The sequence below is a fragment of the Pectinophora gossypiella genome, chromosome 2, assembly GCF_024362695.1.
Source record: "Pectinophora gossypiella chromosome 2, ilPecGoss1.1, whole genome shotgun sequence".
NCBI classification, from domain to species: Eukaryota; Metazoa; Arthropoda; class Insecta; order Lepidoptera; family Gelechiidae; genus Pectinophora; species Pectinophora gossypiella.
Window position 1 is genome coordinate 1554390 of NC_065405.1, and position 20000 is coordinate 1574389.

The following is a 20000-nucleotide window of genomic DNA, read 5'->3' on the forward strand; positions in this document are numbered from 1 at the left end:
ACTTGCGAAGTTGGTTCGTGAACAAGGTTCAAGCTAACTTATAAAATTTTCGTTTATCTATTAAACTTTCTATTCAAACTCAAATTATCGACTAAGCTGGTAGTGAAAAAAAAAAACATAGAACACGTTCAGCTGCTTATCATACCTTGGATGATGTTAAAAAGAGCTTGCGCGAAAAAATTGTTGTTGTCGAACAATACTACACCTTATGACACTGGTAATAAAGTTAACAGTGTTCGCCTCGATGCTGCTCTTGGTCCGCGACCCTTACTGTCAGTTTCAGAGAAGTCTTTGAAAATAAACTTAACGTTAAACCGGCGTCGAAACGTCTCGTAGTTTGTCTGGAACTATTCGGGGCCTGTTCTGCCCACGCCACTTGTATAATACTACAGAAAAGTAATATTGTATATTGCTATGAGCTATGTGGCGCAGCGGTAAACGCGCTCGGTCTGCGATTGTTGAAGTAAAGCAACTTTTGCAAAGGCCGGTCATAGGATGGGTGACCACAAAAAAAAGTTTTCATCTCGAGCTCCTCCGTGAAGGCACGTTAAGCCGTTGGTCCCGGCTGCATTAACAGTCATTCATAACGATCAGCGAATAACGATACAGATCAACAGCCTCCGTGGTCTAGTAGTTAGAGCGTTAGGCTCACGATCTGGAGGTCCGGGTTCGATTCCCGATGGGGACATTGTCGAAATCACTTTGTGAGGCTGTCCTTTGTTTGGTAAGGACTTTTCAGGCTTGAATCACCTGATTGTCCGAAAAAGTAAGATGATTCCGTGCTTCGGAGGGCACGTTAAGCCGTAGGTCCCGGTTATTAGCCGTAAAAACACCTCCACCAACCCGCAGTGGAGCAGCGTGGTGGAGTATGCTCCATACCCCCTCCGGTTGATTGAGGGTTTAAAAAGGTCACATCGAAGTTGGGTCGTGAACGGTCACAAGCATTAATATGTATACACTTTGGTACCATGTCACATTAACTTTTTTGGCAAATTGAACTGTAAGTCTCATTAAATGTCAAATATGTTAGTGGGACAGAGTCCTAAAGTGGGTACATTATATTGCTCATGACTGTACAAGGTTCAAGCTAAATTATGAAATTCGTTTTTCTATTTAACTTTACTTATGAATTGTTTATCACGAGAAACGTAATTATAACTCCGACATTTTATTAAGTTTTTCTATGACATCTCAGGTTGCTTTTTCATGCAAATTCCATAGTAATATCGTGTTTTGACGTTTAGTAAAAAGTAACTGATTTGACTAGTTGGAATCTAGCCTATTCATTTAAAAAAACAATTTGTGTGCATTGCTCACTTACTTTTATTTGCGCAAATGTCAAATTGCAATATTGCTTTTTTAAAATAATTAAAGCACATAATAACGGGTTCTTACAGCGTTTTAATGGGGCTTTAATTATGATAATAACCGCGTAAACTTAAAACAATATATTGCTTTTTTTTTAGATGAATTGCTTCAATGTGGCCACTTTAACCACCGAGAAAGCAATTGCAATCTTGATAGGTTATAATATCCTACCTAAACTACGGCTAGCTGCTGTTTTATAATGCGACAGGTTAACCATTAGCCGGATTGAATAAGAATGATTGAAAGACCGCCGGAATTCGGCGCTTTACATTCTCCACAGCTAGTCGGTCAAAAGCTGCCACTTTGACACTTTTTAGTCAGACAGGTAGTCGCTTTTGTAAAAATCCGAACATGTCAAATCTTCAGGTTAGGTAATCGGACCCTGTAAAAACGGAATAACGCTTGGCAGACGATGACCTATTTAAGTCGACTTAGGAGAATGGGACGACAAACAACTGTCTTCTTTTTACTCTTCCAAAAACATTCAAAATTATTTTCGTTACATGACGTAATCAAATCTAACCCTAATGCATGTACCATTTGTTGTTAATTTCGCTAAGATTGCCGACGTATCTGGATTTCCAGAGCGCATATAATTAGCGAAGTAGTTCAGGGCCGTGAGATTACCGGGCCACTCTTGTAATAATACTCTGGGTTCTGAGAATTGTGTTAGGACTGTCCATGAATACGCTTTTTTTTTTAGTCAGGTTGTTGACAACTGGGTTGCTTGATGGCTATAAGTGAACGGCGATGATTGTAAGATGGATGGTAAATAGGTGACCAGACGTTCATGTCGAATTTTTTTTATTTAACCTTGTGAACAATACGCTTGGTAAAGACTCAGATATTTTTTTATCTTTGATAGGTTTGCTTTTGGCCCCAGACTTGCCTGAAGGCAAGATTCGTTTATTCATCGTGAGTATTTTGAACACCAACTTAACACTTTTGAACCTATGTCAATTCGCAAGGTGTTATGGCCGAGGAGAATAAATGACAAGAAACTGCAACAGCAACACATTTTTTAAATCAATGTTGGTATATTACTATGATCCAAAACATGAATTCAAACTCATAAAGTCGTATTCCGTGGTTTAGGTCCCGAACCGCGGTTCAAACCCGTGACATAACTGTTGCCAACATCCAACAATTTTTTTTTCTTTTTAATACATAAAAATGCCAAAACTTTTTCTCTTTTTCTTATTCTTCTACGATCAACGAACTGTAAATAACGTATAATTGTGCGTGCCTAATTATTTAATAATATAACGTGGTCAACTCAATTCGATTCCCGAAAGGGTTCAATTCCCGATGGGGACATTGTCGAAATCACTTTGTGAGACTGTCCTTTGTTTGGTAAGGACTTTTCAGGCTTGAATCACCTGATTGTCCGAAAAAGTAAGATGATTCCGTGCTTCGGAGGGCACGTTAAGCCGTTGGTCCCGGCTATTAGCCGTAAAAACACCTCCACTAACCTGCATTGGAGCAGCGTGGTGGAGTATGCTCCATACCCCCTCCGGTTGATTGAGGGGAGGCCTGTGCCCAGCAGTGGGACGTATATAGGCTGTTTATGTATGTTATGTATGGTCAAGTCAAAGTCGCTGTATTTTTTACCATCCTCTACACACCAGGCAGAGCACAACAACAGCTGTGTGCGACAATAACCATGTAAGTCACGCGTTCCCCGAACAGTGCTATGACGGATTCCTACTTTAATAATCTTCTGCTGAATGTTACCAACAGAGGAACCAGACAAAAATGTCTACAATCTGTGACAACCACAAACATCTCAGTCCCTTCGCCACATATTTATGACTATTAGTGGCTACTCAGGAATGTGATAGACGAAAATAGCCCAGAGTAGAGTGGATTTTAATAGCATACTCCGCCCACCTACTCCGCTAAAGCACGAAGGTGGAATACCATCAGACGCCGTGAAGAAAAAGTTTGCCAAACATTCTGGTAAGTAGGTTTGTACGCTAAAATACAGATACCTACCAGTTATTTATGAGAGTATTGACTTGTTCTATTTGGATTGACAATTTTGAGTTCTATTTGGATTGATTTTATAATTGAAGTATGAACTTTTTGCTCATACTTGTATGGCGCGCGATTCGCTCTCACTTAGACCTTCCATCCTCTTTAATCTATTACGTGGGGTCACCCGGACAAATGAGGAGCACTGAAGGCTCTCACCCGGACAAATGGGGAGCGCCTACCATGAAGTACTTTATATTACGCAAACGGCTACTAAACTGACCACGGGCAATGCTACGCAACTGGAAAGGAATATTGGCGTATGAATGAGGTAAACAATTGGTGTATTTCAGAACTTGTTTACGTACTAGAACCGGATATCGAATGAGCAATACACTTTGAACCTTGTTTATATTTCTATAAAGTATTCCTAGATTAGGTTAGATGCTATGTTCCATACGTTACTATTAATTAGCTTAATATTATTGCAATGGTGCTGATTCTTGTAGACATTACGCAATTTTATTTTATATACCTGTCATTTTCTTATCTTGTAGGACACCTTAGCCTAGTTGTGCAAGATAGCGCATCTTTTTATATAATTTTACCTCTTTTATATAGTTTTTTTATTCTTTTATAGTCTTTGATTTTGAAAATGACTTTTTTTGTTCTTGTAAAATAGTATTTTATGCAACAGTTGTATAAGAAGGGTCAAAAAATGCGAGTGGCGTGAGTTGCGATGTGAGCCTTGGCGAACATCGCAATAAGAGACGCCACGAGCATTTTTTGACCTAGTTATACAACGTTGCATACAATACTTTTTCTACGACGACGTAATTTTAAACGAAACACAAAAATTTTCCAATTTATTTTCCAACGCGCGGGAAAATGGCGGCAAATGTATACTTTTTTTTTATAGTATATCTATGGCACCAAACAAAGTAAAGGTGCCAGTTTCCAGGTCAAAAAAAAAAAAAAACAACAACAATGCTTTTTTGGCGACATTATAGTACAGTTACACTTTGTAAACAATGCTTTTATAGGCCATAGAGCGTACACTTTTTCAAAGAGTTTAATTATGTATGTACTTATATTAGACTTTTTGGTTATTTAAATGCCAGATTAAAGTAGAGGAGTAGAAAAAATATATTATATTTCTGTCTGCACGAGAGAACCGTTTTTATTATTGTTCGTCAATACTAGTGATGACCACAGATTATGTAAAAAAATATTTATTATAAACGGCATTTGGCAACGACAATTTGGGTAAACAAACTACCTTTAGAAGTCACATGAAGGTCAAATAAGTACACGATTTTTGCTAAAATAAACGCTATTAGGCTGATTTGAGAGCTAAACATAGAGAAATAACGCTAATCAAGAGGAAATCTCGAAATGGTTTTAGAATTAACGTAATTTTTTTCCCGTTACAGCAGAAAGCAGACCAGTAGGTCTAACATGTCCAACGTGATAAAATTTAGTCACGGTCATTTTATCGATTCTGACGATATAATTATGTCGTTCTGTCGATTGGTGCTTATATGTGAACCCAAATAAGTCATGTCGTTCTGTTAAAATACGAACAAAATCACGTGGCACGCATGTTAGGGGAAAAAACAAAATCATCGATTTCGACAAAATGAATTTAATCGATCGATAATTTTATTACGTTGCGCATATTAGCCCTGCTATGACACTGTACAAAACTGTAATGAGCTTGAAAAGAAGTGGATGAACGGTTTGTTTTAAGCCTAAACATTATTGTTTTTAGTTTGTGTAAGTTGTAGAATCGAAGAAGTCACTACGGAGTGACATTATCTTTTCGTCAGATAAAACTCCTTAAATAAAGAGAAAATTTAAATATTAAATTTAAAATTTAAAAATACCCCGGTCAGAAACAAAGTACACTAACAGCAGACCAGCTCAGTGGTTCCAGAAGACATTAGTGTTTCAAACGTCAGATCAAGATCAAATGTAGTTTGTCAGAACAAACGACCTGATGACCTTGAGGACCTGAACCGATTTCCACCAAATATAGCTAAGAACACTCTAGACTGATATACCTTTCAAACAAAAAAAACCGCATTAAAATCGGATCATCCGTTTGGGAGCTACGATGCCACAGACAGACACATACACATTTACACACACACACACAAACACGTCAAACTTATAACACCCCGCCGTTTTTGCGTCGGGGGTTAAAAAAAGCCCTGCAGATGATGATTCCATTCTGTAACTTCTACCGGAGCAACAGTTTGCAACGTTAGTTAATTTGGTGAGCCGCCTGTCCAGCCGTGTCAGTCGACACAACAATATAACTACAAGTGCAGAAATAGACGGGTGGAAATAGCTAACTAGCGCTTTGGGAGACTCGGGGTACACGCCTATGAACTTTATTCCACTTTCAATAGGTTATTTATTAATTTGCCTAATATGCATCATCCAACAACATAAGCCTCCGTGGTCTAGTGGTTAGAGCGTTAGGCTCACGAGGAGCCCGGAGGAGGAGGCGGCGGAGGTCCGGGTTCGATTCCCGATGGCGACATTGTCGAAATCACTTTGTGAGACTGTCCTTTGTTTGGTAAGGACTTACCGAAAAAGTAAGATGATTCCGTGCTTCGGAGGGCACGTTAAGCCGTTGGTCCCGGCTATTAGCCGTAAAAAAAACACCTCCACCAACCCGCATAGGAGCAGCGTGGTGGAGTATGCTCCATACCCCCTCCGGTTGATTGAGGGGAGGCCTGTGCCCAGCAGTGGGACGTATTAGATGAAATAGTCTTCCGTGGATCCGAAATAGCCCATTTCGGGGGACGCGTGATTATTTACGTCATAATATCACGGGTTCGAATCCCAGATCGGACTCTAAACCACTGCATTCGATTTATGAGTTTGAATTCATGTTTAGATTATAGATAATATAATTAAAAAACAAAAAAAAAATAATAAAATCATGAAATTTTCATGAAATGGTCATATACATTCCTCGCCAGCTATGTTTAAGTCCCATGTAATAGGGGGCGAGCATATCACCATTAACCGGGCACATGTCTTGGACATCATGTGATGACAATTAATTTTATTTTATATATTAATTTTATTTAATTTATGACGACTTTGATAATTTTAATTTTATTTGATTTTATTCAATTTAATTTAATTTTTTTTTTTTGTTTTTTAATTATATTATCTATAATCTAAATATGAATTCAAACTCATAAATCGAATGCAGTGGTTTAGAGTCCGACCTGGGAATCGAACCCGTGATATTATGACGTAAATAATCACACGTCCCCCGAAATGGGCTATTTCAGATTTACAGAAGACTGTTTCATCTAATATTAATAAAAACACAAGTGGCATATATTTTTTTTTGTTTTTAAACTTAGTTCGTGTTTGACAACAGTTTCCCTTGGTTACATGACAAGTGGGGCATACTTACTAAATACCTACATCACTCTATTTACTAACATTTTAAACTTAAAAAAATGGTGACGAGACGAAAAGCACGTAAGCTGTGATGTTTAGCACGAGTGTATACCATAGCGCCATCTGTGATGATCTATATGAACTAAAACGAATTCAACACATCATGTCCGACACAAGCCGTCGCATACGTGTACTACTTAACAAAACGATGTAGTTCACAGCTCCCTCAATAGATGGCGCTAGTTTGTTTGAGAAACAACATTCCCGGTGTATTTATAGAAATGCCTAAAAATAAATAATATTGTGATGTTTTGGCCAATAAGCATTGTTGCAAGTATAAATCATGTTTAGAAATGAATTTATATTAAATCTCGCTTCTAAATATAAAGAGATAATCTCATTTTGGCAGCTTTGGTTATTGAATGTGGTCAGTACCGGTCATTACGCGCCTTTTTTGGCAAAGAACATTTGTTTACATTAGGCAAAGTGCAGACCTTGAAAGCGACATCTGAAATTTTTCTTTTGAAGGTTGCTTCGTGATTTCGGGATCGAAGTAGTTTTATAGTTTCACTTTCAGTAAAGTATTTACTTCGCAATGCGACGCCAATGAGTCACTAAATACTTATAACAGTTTTATTTTTTTTATTATTTAATAAAAAGGAATATAAATAAACGCTTACACCACGTTTATCCTACAAAAGAATACATAATCTAACAATAAAGCTAGGCGAAGAACAGCAATAATGTTGCTTAAACCCACTAATAAACTCAACTCAGGCCTTTATCAGATGATTCAAACAGCGTTTCTGTGGCAGCTTTTAAAATGGCTGTAGCTCAGCTGACGTGGGTGAAGTACCCTCTCCACAGACGCTGCATCGCCTAAACTACACCACATGAAATAAAATTAATAAAACTGAAGCAAGTTTTGAGGCCGCCAAACCACTGACTTCTGTGATTGCACACAGCTTTGGCACTGGATTAGTTTACGTATAGTTTTGGGACTACTTGGTCCTTGTAATTTTTACGCTGTGCGATAACAGCTAGCCGCAGAGAAAGTTTCTGGAAACATGATTAGTATAACTATGTTGTTGTGCAATAAAGTATTATTGATTGATTGATTGATTGAACTATGTCTCGTCCCTTCCATACAAATTATGTACAGTCATGAGCAATATCATGTACCCACTTCAGAACCCTGTCGCACTATCATATTTGACATTTAATGAGACTTACGGTTTAATTTGTCAAAAAGTTAATGTGACATGGTTTCAAAGTGTATACATAATAGAATTCGTGATCGTACCTACATTTACTACCAATGGCGAGCATGGATACTAAATAGCGCTTTTCTTTGTATGGGTGGGGTTTGTAGTATTAATATTTAATTTCGCAATGGAATAACTAGATGTCCCTGACTGTATAAGCTTACATGTTATAAGTGCCATCTAGTGACGGCGTGTCGTATCATTAGGAACATTGACAGTTAGTACAAATGCTGGCCAATAGCGCCTAATTTGCGCCCGTTTTGTTTATGTAATCCGTGTCTGTGGTGTCCTAAATAATAAATGTTTCTTTCTTTCTTTCTTTTAGTGCCAATTTTTTAGTATGGCTAAACACTTAGTTTTACGTGGTGTATTAGTTAGGTACTCCACATAAATAATGTAAACAATATCCATTGCAACCTTGTCGTAGTTAGATAGCCTGGTTGTAGAATAGTTACACAGTTGCCTTGCTAGTGGCGCTTCAAACCTGCACACTTATAATGGTGTCTATAGGTGTGTAGGTAGCTACTCCAGCTTATTACACAGATATTAGTGCGTCAACTGGTTGGATAATAGATAACTATGCTAAGATGTTCATATTTTTATTGATACTTTCCTTTTCAAAAAATAATTTTTTGGCCTCTTTCGTTTAGTTTCTGGAACATCAACTCTAGGTCTAGGTTGGTTGGTAGGATGGTTGGTTTCATTAACTCTAGGGAAAGCTATAAATAGCTTAAGTTTAGATAATAAGTGTTGTTAAATATGTTTTTATAATGGCTTTCTCAATAAACATAAAAAAAACTAAATGAGCTCAGACCAACTTTACGACTAGTAACAAAACAACGTTAATAAATTTTCATCTTTATGACTATGCGGTTTGATTCGGCTTTTAGTACCGTTAGTACCTGTTTTGAAGCTTCTCGCGACGGTAACGACATCTATCTTTCAACCGGAGAAACACTCGTAAATTTTAATACTGGTTTAAAGGTTCGATAGACATCTAACAGATGGCAGTACAACCGTAAAATTACGCTGCTCGTGAAATAAAACTTGGTTTTTGAATACATACTACACACGCAACGTAGTTTGTGTAATTGTAAAAATGTTACTTACCTACGTCGCATAAAGTTTCAATTATTATTATGATCCTATTATGATTTGCGGCTTGACTAGTAAACTCAGAATGACCTAAGCCCTGGTTTCACTAAAGCAGAGAAGAGTTGAGAGGACCGGAGACGCTCGGAATCGACCAATCACAGTCTGAGAGAAAGCGAGAGAGAACAATATGTTTGAAATGCAATGAAATAAAATTTATTCGCTCTAGACTCTAGAGCGAATAAATTTCTAGAGTCTAGAGTAACAGCATTAGACAGTACACAGAACAGAACAACAGTACAGCAGTAGTGTAGTGTTTTAAATTACTAATCTAACCTAACCTAACGCCGAGATTTCCAGACATAATACGTATAGTTAAACAGTCTTTCCCGAGACCCTATGTCGCGGTTATTAGTTCATTCCTGCACATCTTCACTTTGCTGGAAACCCACATTTACGCAGAGCGAATGTCTATATACTGACTTGGTAAGTATATGTGTGACGTCATCTTTGTTATAATCAACATAACATGGTCCTATTGAGTCTTTTAAGCTACGATACTCACGTCCATGATGAGTCGCAGTGTGTTGGCCCGCGCCCGCCTCTCGCTGAGCCGCCGCTGCGCGCGCACGCCGGCCGGCACCGCCACGCGGCTCACCCACTCGCCGAACTCTGATCACCACACACGGGGCTTTAGACACACTCACCGACGGGTTGTTTAGGAAAGGATGGAATTATAGGTACAAGATGCAAAGAAATGAAGCTATTGGTATCGATTTGAGCAACTACCAACTTAATTTGACAGGACTAAAACTAGCTCCATCTCTTTCTTGTCTGTACTGTTAGTGAAGGACGGCACTTATTTAAAGAGCTGTCAAACTAAAATGAGGTTAAGCTAGTGTCGGCCCGATTAGCCACCAATTTCATTGAAAGATCGACTTCTGATCAAAAAATTAAAAAGGTCAATCGTACTTTAGATGTAGATTTTCGTACGAAATCTCACACTACTTACTCAAAGTACTGCTTGTGTTGAACTTCGAGTATATAAACGTAAAGTTGAATTCGTACAAAATCTCATCCAAAGTTGAACCGGCCTAGTCTGTATAATATTAAGTTGGAGTTTCATTAAATCTCATATTATCGAGTTTCTTCGATAGTATAGATTGATAGTGAATCGATTTTCCAACAAAACAAAAAAGTATTTGGTAAATACTATTTACAGATGGATCGAGATAATCTTATTATTAATTTAAATGCGGTATGCTAGTTGGCCAGTTAACACAGACGGTCCAAAAAAACTACAAAAAGCATTAGTGCTTTCCAAATTACGATTTTTGTCGAATAGGTCGCTCTTGGCCGTAATGTGAACGGTCATTTTTGAATATTGAACAATGTTATTCGAAATTAATAGATAAATATATATTAGGTACTTAAATAAAATGAAGCACAAAAAGTTGGCCATGAAGAAGAAAAAAAAACAACACGACAATTGAATAAATACAATTTTAGTGACTTATTAATTAAAATTACAATTAATTAAAACATTTTTAATTATGAAAAAATATATTTCAATCTGAAGCTGTTGTTTATTTTTTTTTGATTGTAAAATAAACAAAGACACAAATACTAACAAACACTAACAAATGGGACACAAAAGCAGGAAGGGTTTTGTGCAGTGTGTAAAATGTTAAGTGCTGTAGCTCTAACTACTTGTTAAATTAATTATTTGTAAGTATTGTAAGTGCAAGTGCAATATTCGTAGTATAATCAGGAAGATAAGCTATTTTCATCGGATGGTACTGAACACAAATTCTCTGCGCGTGAGTCTTGCAAACACCCAACGACAATACCTCAGTCACAGCCTCAGTCAACACGAAAAGCAGTGTAAATATGTGTAATTTCGTTTGTCATTCATGGATACTAATTGTTGGGTGGTGCAACGGTAAAATAATAAACAATTCGTTAAAATTTCAGTGAGTTTTTTTTATTATTTTCTGTTCCATAGGTACTTTTGCGACGGAAAATTCCATTTGATATCAACTGGGAATCATGGTCTGAATCAACCCGTTAAAGTTTTCGTTACATTGTCACTAACACCCATGTATACCTAGTGAATTACATAATTTTTGACTATAGAGACCATTCCTGTATTCACAAGTGTGTTAAGTACCTCATTGAAGATAGCTTATGATTCGTTTTACGGTCAGCGTTTGAGTAATTCAGTTTTTACCTCAATGCAAATATCTAAAGCATAAGATCGCAGCCAATATAATATTTAGAACTTCATTTGTAAAATGAACAATGATTATTGTAACTTATGAAACGATTTTGTACATATGCGAACGGATAATGGTTTGTTGATACGTTGACGGATATGGCGTCTGCATAAGCGCGATAAAATTCTAAGTTTAATATAATGACTATTCTTAAAAAGAAATTAAAGACTACATTCTCCAACAAAAATATAGATGGCGCTGTAGACATTTGCCTTCGATAACAGATATATGCATCTTTCATCCCTTTTTTCATCTCTATGACCCTTTTTTAATACACCCAGGCACAATTACATCTTCCACCCATTATTATAAAATAAATAATAAAATAAAATAATTTATTTATTTTATTATTATTTTTATTTATTTATTTATTAATTTATTTATTTTGAAAATAATTATAATAATTAATTATTTAATAATAATTAAAAATAATTTATTTATTTTATTATGATCAAAATAAAGAGAAGCGATGTAGGTAGCAACATAATTATAATAATTTACAAAATGTAATCCAAATATCAAGCAACAATTACTTTTATATATGCTTCTGCCAGTACATTGTATTTTTGAACAATTATGTACCTAGTTACTCGTTAAATTTGAACAGCGCTATCTATATATATTTTAGGGAATGTAGCCTAAAATGTCCCTCATTACATCTCAGTGCAGAGTACGCGCCACAAGTCCCGCGGATTTCAATGGAACTAAATGACAAGCCATAATAACACTACGCAAAAACTGCGACGCTAGCGCCGCAACCACGGGGCTTCTTTCGTGGCGCAGACTAAGAAATTTAAAGCCTGTTATTATGAGAGTGATACTAATTTCTTTTTATTTGTTTTACAGTTGCCAACATTATCATTTTTTAATTTAGTCTTCATGATTTTCTTTCTTCATAAGTATGTCTATTTTAAAGGCTATAGATGCGCTAAAGATCTCACCAATAAGCAAATACACTACATAGACTACCACATAGAGTAGGGCTTAGAGGTGATCGACGCCTTATGCTAAGTGTAGCATAAGGCGTCGATCACAATAGATGGTGCTGGTCGCAGTCACACATTACCCCCTATTTAAGCAAAGCATTACTGAATTTATACTATGATGTTAATCACATACATCACCGAGTTCAATAATACTTTTCAATGTTGGCAACTTTGCTACAAGCACTTTTTTACTTTTTACTAGCAAAAAATGCAAATGAATGTACATAATGGATGGTTTAATCATTGTTCATTTTATTTCGTCCATAAAACAATCAACACTGACCTATGGCTTCTTGGGTCATGATGTCTGTGTCGGTAAAGTGTTCTGTATCCATTTTGTGTGTTTCTATATCACTAGCACTTCGGAGATTTATGTTCGTGTCTTTCACTAAATGTCACAAATCTTCGTTCGCTTTTACTGCTTTCTTAAAGCTTAATAAATGCTAAAGAATGACTTCGTTCGAATCTCGGTGGGGACATATCACAAAAATCACTTTGTGATCCTTAGTTTGGTTAGGACATTACAGGCTGATCACCTGATTGTCCAAAAAGTAAGACGATCCGTGCTTCGGTAGGCACGTTAAGCCGTCGATCCCGGTTACTACTTACTGATGTAAGTAAGTAGCCGTTACATGAGCCATGTCAGGGACCTTTGGCGGATCAATAATAACCCTGATTGATGATTGGAGGGTTGATGAGGTTGGTAATTCACCTCACAACCCACACGATAGAAGACTTCGTCAAAACAAAAACATACCAATTCAATATAGGTTACATAAACATAAACAGCCTATATACGTCCCACTACTGAGCACAGGCCTCCCCTCAATCAAACGGAGGGGATATGGAGCATACTTCACCACGGTGCTCCACTATAGGTTGGTGGAGGTGTTTTAAAGGCTAATAGCCGGGACCAACAACTTGACGTGCCTTCCGAAGCACGGAAATAGATAATGATTAGTTAATTTTGTATTTTAAATGATAGTCAGTGGTAATGTGGTACACCAGCTTGCTTCTCAGTCGGGGAGCTCCGGTTCGTACCCTAATACCGGACTTGCACCAATGGATTATTAATTTATCTTAAGTATAGTTTGCACTAAAACAGATGGCTCCACCATTATAGACGGCGACACGGCTCACAATCTATCATGTTGGTCTAACAGAAAGCTCGGTGATTCCTGACCCTTGATACAGAAATAAAGGAACTTGGTAGTCTCAGTAGTTCCTTTAGTTCCTTTGAGGGAACTACAAGGACAAAAAATGCTCAGTAGTTCCTTCAGAGGAACTGCTAAAGGAACTACTGAGAATAGAGGGGTGAGGTGTGGGTACTTAGTTGATCTTGCGATGTAGGTGCCTCAGACTAGCCCAATTGAAACGTAGTTGTGAGCTTATAAATATATAGTAATAGTAATAAAGCTAATAAAGTATTGTAATAGTTTTTTTTACGTGCCGCGTATTGTCCTCTAAGTGAAACCCCGGGAGGGTATCCATTAAGCGTCTTTTTGAAAAATCACATTTTGATGAGTGTTTATCTTCAACAAAACCTTGAAACGGACTACTTTCATTATGTTTTGGTAACAAATCCTTTTGAAAAGATGATTTTTCAAAGAGGCGCTTACTGTTAGAAATTGACCGTGTATTGACCGTGTATGCATCACCCTTATAAGACCATAGATTAATAACATGACTTTTTATGTAGACGTATTGTCTTTACTCTCAACTGTCATTCCTTCTTCTTTGTTCAATGTCCGTACCAACTAGTCGACTCTTACGCCTATTTTATTTACGTAATTATATCGTGATATATCGTACAAGCAATATTGTAATCTCAAGTGCCCTAAACGTTTATTACACGCAGATCAGCTTCATCAGCATATTTGTGTTTTTATTTCATCAAACCAATCGCCGGTCCACGATTTACCTCGCCACACTTACACGGTGTTTACTATAAGGCAACGATATGGCATTAACTATTTGACCGGACAAATGGGGAGTGCTGAGGACTCCCACCCGGTACACAATTTAAGGCATAAGGAATTTTAATCAAGAAAAACGAAATAATAAGTCCGACAATTTATCACGTTTGTCTATGACGTCACAGGTTGATTTTTCATACAAAATTCCAAGTAATTTCGTGTTTTGACGTTTAGTAAAAAGTAACAGATTTGACTTGTTGGAAACCAGCCTAGTGTCTGGTTTGCCACAGCATACACACATACATAAACTCACGCCTATTTCCCACCGGGATAAGCAGAGACTATAGAATTCCATTTGTTTCGATACTAACACACTTCTTTTGCTTCCTCCACATTCATCAATCGCTTCATACACGCACGCCGCCGGTTCAGAGTAGGTCGTATTAAACCTTTTCTAAGAATAACTACGATTTGGTCATCGTAAGTCCTTCTCGGTTTGCCACAGCATTCATTTTGAAATTATCTCTATTTAGACACTTCTAATATTTAATACTAGTGAGTTATTTAATTAGCTAACAGATTCTTTATCAATGTAACTCATATATTTCATACCAAATGGCAGCTGGCTTTGTTGGTACGTACATTTAAACAAGACAAATAAATGCAGAGACAAATAAACATGAAACATGACATAACGACAGACGCAGTGGCATAAAACTATAATTTGTTTGTCTATAAAATCGTTCATATGATGCACGCGACGAGTTAAATCTGATAGAATTACTTACTACACTACCATTTGGCAAATGCACCTGTATTAAAAAGTAACAATGACAAGGCCTACAATATTATTTCATTTATTTATTAGACATTATGTAGAGTCGAAAATGTAAAGCTAAAATTATGATCAGTCTATGCTTCACCTTTTCTATTTGATCAAAAGCTTTTAGGAGATTTTTTTTTTATAATAGACGCCCACTGTTGTGCACAGCTAACATACACAGATCTCTAACACTAATTAAGAATCCTCCTACTTTTTGAAGTCAGTTAAAAAGTAGACTACAATAAAGTGGAAATTATTCTAGTGCAAAACACTAAATTCGAAAAAAAGTTTAAAAAATCCAACATGTCCCCTGGTGGGTCCACGTGTATTTTTTTTAACCTTTGTCTTACCGTTCTAAACATTGATCGCCAGTGGGTCTACGGGTTATACAGATCATTACAAACTATGGCTACTTTGTGAATTTATTGAAAGTATTGAGAAATAAAAAATAACCAATTTTGACAATATAAACAATTTCTTCTTGAAACAAATTAATAATACATACAAAACGGCAATTTCGTAAGTAAAGACCTAATATTTTCAGGGGGATATGTCGGTGGGTCCAGGGGTAAAATAAATTACCCGTAGACGGGTAAAAGGGGCCAATAATACGTAACCATCTAATTTGTTTCGTATAATTGCTATAAATGGACGGAAAATCCCAAATACCGTAGAATAAATAATAATAAATACTAAGTACGTACTGAACGGACACTCTTCGCCCCGCACCAATTCATATCGGTGCCCAGCTAGATTTACCTCACCCCCTCTGGGTCTCACTTTACTCTGAATGGCCGTAAGCCGTTAGGGAGTCGCGGATTGCCGGTCTCTCTCGCACTTACGCGGGCGGATTAGATTATTATATACTGTTACTGACAACAAGTTACTAGTTTATACAGCAATTCTAAAACCGATTTGGGCGTATCGCATAAAACTGTGGGGCTCTGCCAGCGCTTCTAACATAATAGTAATACAAAGGGTGCAAAACTACACATTAAAAAAAAATATCCAACGCATGGTTCTTCAAAACAACAGAAGTGCACGAAATTCTAAATGTACACTATGGTCAAAGAAGAAATATGCAATAAAATATTACAAATGCACCCAAATCAGCTTGCGGGGCAACTAATTATTCCCGAAACCATACGTCGTCTAAAAAAGAAACGAGACATTTTCGATAAGGACAGTCAGGCTGAATGACTACTTCAAAGAAAGGACTGACTTCGCTGGGAGTAGCGTCCTCCATGCCATATAAACCCAACTCATCTGTTTATAGTCAATGAGACTGATCGCGAGATAAAACAAAAAAAAAAAAATAGTGTCCAGGATGTACCGTGACTCTAATCCCCTTGATTCACCATCTATGATTTATGGAAGATGAGTCAAAGGCGAACTAATTATAGCGGCGGCACATTTGGCAAATATTGGAGCATCACACCTGTATGTTGTTAATTCCTCAAGAGTTATTTGCATTTCACACGCGTTGTTAGCTGTATTAAATTATATTTACATAAGAAACTATGCAAGACTTACACTAGCTCTGTCTTTAGGATGGCATTGATTGCAGATGTTGTGTTTAGAACCAACATGATTTAGTGTGTAAGGTTACTATTCTATTCTATCGTGTGGGTTAAGAGGTGGATTACCAACCTCATCAACCCTGGTGTCATGGTCATTATTGAACCGCCAAAGGTCCCTGATATGAATCATGCAATGACTACGTACTTACATCAGTAAGAGTAACCGGGATCAACAGCTTAACGTGCCTCCCGAAGCACGGTTCATCATCCATTTGGACAATCAGGTGATCAGCCTGTAATGTCCTAACCAAACTAGGGATCACAAAGTGATTTTTGTGGTTTCCCACCGGGATTCGAACATTCAAACATTGGACCACGGAGGCCGTTTCTAAGGTTACTTAAATTTAGCAAGTAATTTGTTGGGGTCAATATTTTCGCTGTTTTTCCTGAATTTTACGTTCACTGACGCCATTATAATTTAAATATCAGTTGTCGTCGAAACTATGCTTCTTCGTTTTCACTTTTCCGAAGATAAATAACATCTTGTCTAGTAACAAAAAGCTCGGTGAAACGTGAGTACTTAGTTCATCTTGCGTTGTATGTACTACCACGGACTACCCCAATTGGGATGTAGCCGTGAGCTTATGTTATATGTGTAATCTAATCGAGTCTTTAAAAAAACAGTTTTAATTACATTTCCGTTTTTCGCACTTTGCAATCGGCGTTCCCCAAAAACACGATAGATGGCGTTGTTAAGTTTTTTCTATGTTTAATGTTCTAATTTCAGACATATGCATTTTTTATCTTTGTTTTTGGGTATAAATGTTGACCCTTATTTTTACTTTTTACACAGGTACAATTACATCTTCCACCCATTATTATTCTGATTAAAATAAAGAGACGAAACATAGGTAGCAACATCATTCTATGCATAATGTGATCCAAATATTAAGCAACAATCAGTTTTGTATATGTTTCTGCCATTACATTACATTTTCGAATAACTACGTACCCTAGCGATGAGAAAATAGGTAATTATCACGTTAAAAGCGAACAACGCCATCTATCGTGTGTTCGGGGAAAGTCCTTCATTCTATTCCCAAGAAATTAAACTTTCAAAGAATCCTTTGACTGGTCTCGTATGGGCTTGCTTGTTAAATATGTAAGCTCATTGGCTGCATTTGCAGGAATGTGTGTCGCAACAGCTGTCAACGCTGCCAAGCTGCCAGCGGATGCACTGTCGTTGCCAGCACAGATATACTTGAACTTGCTTCGTGGAACACAGACAGCGTCCGGAATTCCACCGTTTTGTACAAAAATACTTATTCATAAACATCGTGATCTGATAGATTTTATGGCGCTGTGCGATATCAGTTTTTGGGTTTATTTTTCCGTTTCGTCCACCTTTTTGGTCTCCGTACTTTGGAGTTTTCAAAGGAACCATGAATAGATCGTGTGAAAAGGTTGAATATTTAACGCTTGAATCTCAGTTTACTTAAGTCCAGATTAAACCTTTCGGAATGCTGGTGATTAAACGGAACCTTGAAAATATATCATCCAAGCTCTTCCCGGATAAAATTGATGGCAGTTGTCAGAGATGGGCCGTATCACCAAGATGCGATGCAGAGATATCCGCCTCTGGGATTAATGTCTTCATATGTTATGATGCGACAAATATAACTGAGTGAAGGGCCAAATAAGATTAACTATAGCCAATGATCTACCGTCAGTCCGTCTGACGTCATTTGGGAAATTAATAGTACATACGCAAAGAGGTATTTGGAATCGAAGCTTGTGAAGTGTTTCTGTAATTTGTTACCAACCTAAAATATTACTTCAGGGTTGTGCCTACCGAAGCACGGATCATGTTACAATTAAGTGATCAATCGGATCTGTAATGCCCTGACCAAAACAGGGATTACAAAGTGAATCCTCACCGGGATTCAAACTTGGAACCTCCGAATCATAAGCCCGACGACGCTCAACAACTGGACCACAGAAAGTAAACAGGCCGCCTATTGTACTCATTTTAATTCTCTTTTGTTTTGTATTTTTCCTGTTTGTGCAATAAAGTATTTGTTATGTTATGTTATAAAAACGATTTATGTCTCTCTTGGAATGCTTCAGTAATAATTAGTCAAAACTGACAAATAAGTTATAGTAAAAGTGCATGAACTTGAGGCTGTAGTATAATTAGCGCCGCCCACCACTGCTGAATACTTCGCCTTGTGACTCAATATTTCACAAATTGTAAACAAGCCCACTGAATGAATTTCTATTTGTGTTCCATTAGATTTGTGCAGTTGTATTTTAATTTAGTTCTTAACACAGCGTGGTGGAGTATGCTCCATACCCGTTTCTGTTGATTGAGGGGATTCAGAATTTGCCTTTCTACTGTTTTAAGACAGTAGTTAAACAAAAACTTTACAAAAAAGGTTATTATAAAGTTAGTGATTATTTAGAAGATATGAATGCATGGGATTAACTGTCTGAGAACTGATATTTAGGCAGCTAAATTACTCAATTGTATACCAATATTTTATGTTTTTTTTTTTTAAGGAACGGCTAGGGCCCTATGCCGAGGTTTTTCTTGCAGCTTCTTTTCCCCGGCTGTACAGGTTGTGAGAAGCTGCAGTAGTTTTAGGCGGATGAGACGTTCGTTATGTAAAAATTGACGATTCAAAGTGTTCATAACTTCGTAACTATGTTACCTACTGAATAAAGATATTTTTGAATTTGAATTTGAAGCCTATGTCTAACAGTGGGGACGTAGGTATCTATGTTGTTTATGTATGTTGCCTCGCAAAAATGACGAAAGGACTGCAATGGCAGAGGACTAGGAGGGCTAGCCAAGCTACAAAACATTTTATGAGAATCAACAGTGACAGAGATAAAATACCAGATCATATTTTAAATTTGTCAGAAAATAAATTTAAAGCTCATATGAAGCTTACTTTATGTAAAAAAGCTTATTATAAGATTAATGATTACCTAAATGATAAAAATGACTAGTATTGAATGTGTTCCTCTAGTTATTAAATAACTTGTAATCTACCCTCATTGATTTAAAAGATGTGTTGCTGTTGCAGTTTCTTGTCATTTCTTCTCCTCAGCCATAACACCTTGCGAATTGACGTAAATTCAAAAATGTTACATTTTGACCTTCAACAAGTTTATCAATGATAATTACGTTGCATAAATGATTCTGATTTCTGTTTTCTGATCAAAATAAATGAGATTGACAAGCCACCTTATTTTAACTCCATATTTTTTTTGCAACTTGGCTAACCCCGCTAATCCTCTTTAATTACGATGCGCAGTACAAAGACGTTTTGCCGTTTTTCGAAGAGA

The 20000-nt window shown here is 37.0% G+C and overlaps 1 protein-coding gene across 1 annotated transcript in view; it reads right to left on the reverse strand.

Moving 5' to 3' along the window:
- Positions 1-12856, reverse strand: part of LOC126373495 (obscurin) — a 141030-nt gene extending 128174 nt beyond the window's left edge. The window contains exons 1-2 of the mRNA XM_050019656.1: positions 12674-12856; positions 9694-9800 (exon numbers count right to left, since the gene is read on the reverse strand). Of these exons, the coding sequence (XP_049875613.1) occupies positions 9694-9800; positions 12674-12725 (159 nt within the window). The 5' untranslated portion in view covers positions 12726-12856. The remainder of the gene's footprint in view (positions 1-9693; positions 9801-12673) is intronic.
- Between the last annotated feature and the right edge of the window lie 7144 nt (positions 12857-20000).